This window comes from Penaeus vannamei, chromosome 10 (genome assembly GCF_042767895.1).
Source record: "Penaeus vannamei isolate JL-2024 chromosome 10, ASM4276789v1, whole genome shotgun sequence".
Taxonomy (NCBI): Eukaryota; Metazoa; Arthropoda; class Malacostraca; order Decapoda; family Penaeidae; genus Penaeus; species Penaeus vannamei.
In genome coordinates this window covers 34,032,036-34,037,035 of record NC_091558.1, presented here as the reverse complement: position 1 = coordinate 34,037,035, position 5,000 = coordinate 34,032,036, and the positions used below count along the sequence as shown (strand labels likewise).

Here is a 5,000-nt window from a genome sequence, read left to right as displayed (position 1 = left end):
TTTCATTTTCTTACAATACTTTACTATCCACTTGGTGAAGCCGCGATCAAGTTAATGTTATTCATTACATGGTATAACTACTACTTCTCTTTCTTAAATGATAATTCATAAGCAATAATACAAAGAAATATAATAATAAAGAAAATAATGGTGATAATGATAATAACAATAGTAATAACAATGATAATAGTAATAATAACAAAACAATGATAATAATGATATTAACAATAATGATAATGACAATAATAATAATCATAATTATTAAAATAACAATAATAACAACAATAATAATAATAATAACCATCATCATAATCATAATCATACCAATAACAAAAACAAAAACAATAACCATAACTATGGCCAGAACAAAAACCAAAATCATAATTATGACAATAACAACTAGAAGCACTCAGAAAGTGCATACCTCCGCCAAGGCAGCAGGGTCACTGATGCAATAAAAAATATTCACACTTGAAGAATTACATTTAAGTCAACTCTTTCACACGTACCACTGGTGACATCCATAAAGGCAATAGGGGTAACTATGCAATCATTTTAAAAATTCCTAGATTCTGATCATGATCGGGATCACCATCAAAATTCAACGGCATCTTAGTTAGGCTAAGACATATCTCTAGAAATAAAATCATAATTTCTGTTGATAACTTTTTGAGTTATCCTGCTAACCAATCAACCAAAACTAAAAAACTAACTTACTAATAATAATTGTAATAGAAATAGTAACAGTAATAGTAATAAAACAATAACAATAATGATAATAATAACTAACAATAACAATGATAATGATAAAGATGAAAAAATAACATCAAAAATAAAAATCACAACTATAATTCTGATCATAATAAAAAATCCAGATACAAAAGCAGAGCCCAGAGGACCTGTCTGACATACCAGCATAAACCAGCGAGCCCATTTTGCTCCTCTCTAAAGGTGGGATCCATTTTGCCATCATTGAGTTCATTGCAGGAAATGTCACTCCCTTTAGGAAAGAGAAAGTTATTAAAATATGCTAACTGAATTCTTATAACATGTATATATTTTTGCTATTCTTCATATACTAAATATGGCTGGATTAGTGCTAACAAAAGAGAGAGAATATACATAGAGTAAAGGCAAGTTTGACAGTATCTAGCCCTTACCATGGTTTTTTCATAGTCTTTGAAGTGAATGAAGAAGTGAGATTAAATAAGCACACCAATGACATCTATTTTACATTTATTATCAGCAGGTGACAATCAACATCCTATGGTTTGCCACTAGCTCAGTCACTCAACCAAATACAGCTACAATAACATCTCTTGACACCCTTGGGTCCAGGATTTTATCACTAAAGTGTCATGGACTACACATGAAATTTGCACTTTGGTTGAAAGTGAAAAGCAAAATAGGCTAGGAAATGCATCAGTGGAAATGTATAAACCACTGTAAGACAAACAATTAAGTATTACATGCCATTAGAATATCAGGACTATGAACGAAGAAAAAGAAAAGAGGAAAAAAAGAAAATAATCACTACATAAAACCTATATACTACATTATGTAATAATAAGTACTAACTTACCTCTCCTAGCCCCTCAATAACCCGAAGAGCAATCAGCAAAGGGGTGCTTGCCCGTGCTACAACAGGAGTCAGCAATGTCAATATAGCTGTAACTAGCACACCAAATCCAAAAACAAGCTTTCCACCAATGACCTCACCCAACCTTCCTCCCACCATGTTGGTCAGAACGTAACCCCAGAAAAATGAACCAAGGATGATACCTTGTTCAGATTCAGTCCACACAAATTCTCCATCCTGAAAAGAGTAACAAGATTACAATATCATACGAAGCAGGAATTAACATTAAGTCTATGCATAGCAAAAGATAGTAAGGTACAGTAATGCATTATTCATAAACACGCACAAAAAAAAAAAAAGCTTCCCATATCCGTCATATATTAGTTATATCTATAAGAACATATAGCACCGTACAGTAACCATTTATCAAATATACTTCTGTTTATCAAAAATATATATCAACTATGTACGTTAATTCTTTGCTGCCTAGAACATGTAATGTTCACTGCAATTTTTTTTTTTTTTTGTAATGTGTTTACGCATTGATAGTTTCACAAGTGATCAATCACCAAATTTTTTGGTAATTGTTTTCTTCAATTGCTACTAATAATATAGATTCTGTTATCATTATCGATATTATGATAATTAACAAAACTAGTATCAATACAGAATATAAACTAATATTTCTTAAAACCATGGAAAAGGGTACAGGTGAGATGGGTAGGACTAGTAATTGACTCCATGAATGAGCACTTGTGGAGCCATCATCTACATGTAAATAATAAATAAATCAATAAATGAAACTCTCAGGGGGCATGGTATGTACATGTATACCATCCCTGGCAGCAATGAGTAAATAATCCTTATTAGCAAAGTATACTATCACATTAGTAATATATACAAGAAACAAAACAAAACAAAAAATTTCCCACAGTACACACCTGACTGGGCTCAGTTTGGTTGGCACTTGGCACTGGGCAAGCATCTGACTCTGTTTTGTTAACATGTGGAATGGCTGTGTTGTTGACCATTGCAACAATCGCAACTGACAAATTGACTCTCATCGCATAAACATTGGCAAATCCAAGGAAACCCATGAGAGCCAAGACATGTCTCGCTCCAAAACATCCTGGAAGACAGAGGGAATAATAGTCAATGACAGAGAGGTGGGTTGATGTGCATGTGTAGGTAGAGAGGGATGGGATGGGATGGGATGGGATGGGATGGGATGGGATGGGATGGGATGGGATGGGATGGGATGGGATGGGATGGGATGGGATGGGATGGGATGGGATGGGATGGGATGGGATGGGATGGGATGGGATGGGATGGGATGGGATGGGATGGGATGGGATGGGATGGGATGGGATGGGATGGGATGGGATGGGATGGGATGGCATGGCATGGCATGGCATGGCATGGCATGGCATGGCATGGGATACAGAGATGAAAGGACCGAGTTGCACACTTACCCATGTTGGCCATAGAAATCTTCACAATCTCAATCTCAATTCAGCTGAAGTGCATGACACTGTGAGTACATATCACATTGATTTGTGTGCTGGCTGTTGGGGGGGAAGGAGGGGAAAGGAGGGTAAGGGTGGCCAAATTGACTACACAATACTCTAAAGTGTCAATGAAACACCTCACTCCAGTCAACACCTCAGCTGAGCAATGATACAAGACAGCTTTTTCCTTTACCACCTGGGGAGTCTCCCCAGCTCTACCATAGATCCCCACTACCCTACAGTATCCAGCCACCACAATGGCAACTCATACCCACACCTTTTATTCACATAAAGAAGTAATCCACCAGCTATGTAGTAGATACACCCCATCCATTACACTATCACATCATGGCAAGTAATAAAACAGACAAAGATACAACAGTGACACCTCACAATCCATTATGTCACCAGTCTATATCCTGACTGTTAAAGCAAGCTCTAAGTGATGGGTATGGCTATAGCTGTCATACCATAATCATGTATTCCACATACACTTGTCATAACTTCAGGTGGGCAGGCTGCACACAGCACAAACCCTGCCAGAAAGACTAGACTGTTACAAAATTATATCACAGAAATTTCTGGCCCCTTCATGATAGGCTTAAACATATGGCAACATAAAAGCTGTCACTAAGAAGTCAATTACCTGATCTGGTACTTGGTACCAAGAGTGATGCACCCTCCACAAATGAAGTTCCAAAACCAGGGTATCATGTGAACCCAAAAAGATTTACCAATCATAATGTCAAAAATGATTATAACAAGAATGGCAGTACCAATATTAATGGTTTTAGAAAATATATAAAAGTCCAAGGAATGGAAAAATCAGGGAGGTAATTTAGGCCTGCTTGCTGCCTCCTTAACCCATAGCCGACGGGTGGCAAGTATGTACATGCCATGGCTGTTGTGGACTGAAACACAGATGGCATTGTATCATGCCCATTCCCTCACCACTGGCTCATTTGACGGAGTTTGTTTTCCTCCGATAGTAGTGGCTTCATTTCTATGGTAAAGATTTTAGGCAATGGTACCTATAATGAAGGTAAACCTTCAAAATTATAATACTTTAATCAATTCTAGCGATATAAAAGCTTTTAGGTGCCAAATGTCACTTACAAACTACCGATCGAGACAGGCGCAAACAGGAGAAACTACCAATGCACACCAACAATCACGTTCTTACGTCCACTTGCCAAACAGTTTTACCCATTGGCACTTGGTTAACAAAGTCCTTAACAAAGGACTTTGTTATTCTTTATTTGCAATGAAATTACATGGAAGATAAGTTTCTTAGAATCATTAACTCTATTATTTGCACATACTATTTTTTGTATAAAAGCCCGGTTGGAAAATATGTTGTTTTTCAAGGACGAGTCGTAGCGAGTAACAACAACGTATGGGCTGTGGCTTGTGAGCAAAGGACATTCATAGTACAAGCAACAGTGATAATTTTTCACTTTTAATAATAATCTTCTGAAGAGACAATAATTAAGTAATTGTTATTCATGTTTGTTCTTAAATATGGGTGGGATTTTTCTTGTGTTGTGTTAGACATGGAATTTAAATATCTGCAAGAGAGAAAATTGGGACAACATAAATGATCATGGCTGTGACACAAGATCAGCGTCACTGTGAAAATTTGCTCGATTTCCAATTTGGTATAAAAGATACCTAGCTGAAACTCAACCCATACTTACGATTTATCCAGTCTTTTATTTGTAAATATCATTTTACGTATAAAAGGTGGCTGGATGAAATTTAACCATTACCTAAATATCTACATTACATGCTAGGATTTCACCCTAGTACTACTCCAGACTGTAGAGCATTTTTCTTGCACAGGGAATATTACATTTTTTCATACGTGGAAAACATCATTTTGTCTACGAAATCTGTGGACGGATAATGAAACA

The 5,000-nt window shown here is 36.4% G+C and overlaps 1 protein-coding gene across 1 annotated transcript in view; it reads right to left on the bottom strand.

The window, feature by feature from the left end:
- LOC113800379 (putative inorganic phosphate cotransporter) overlaps positions 1-5,000 on the bottom strand; it is a 17,186-nt gene that overhangs the window by 11,606 nt on the left and 580 nt on the right. The window contains exons 2-4 of the mRNA XM_027351147.2: positions 2,521-2,708; positions 1,583-1,816; positions 913-1,000 (exon numbers count right to left, since the gene is read on the bottom strand). Coding sequence (XP_027206948.2) covers positions 913-1,000; positions 1,583-1,816; positions 2,521-2,708 — 510 coding nt within the window. The remainder of the gene's footprint in view (positions 1-912; positions 1,001-1,582; positions 1,817-2,520; positions 2,709-5,000) is intronic.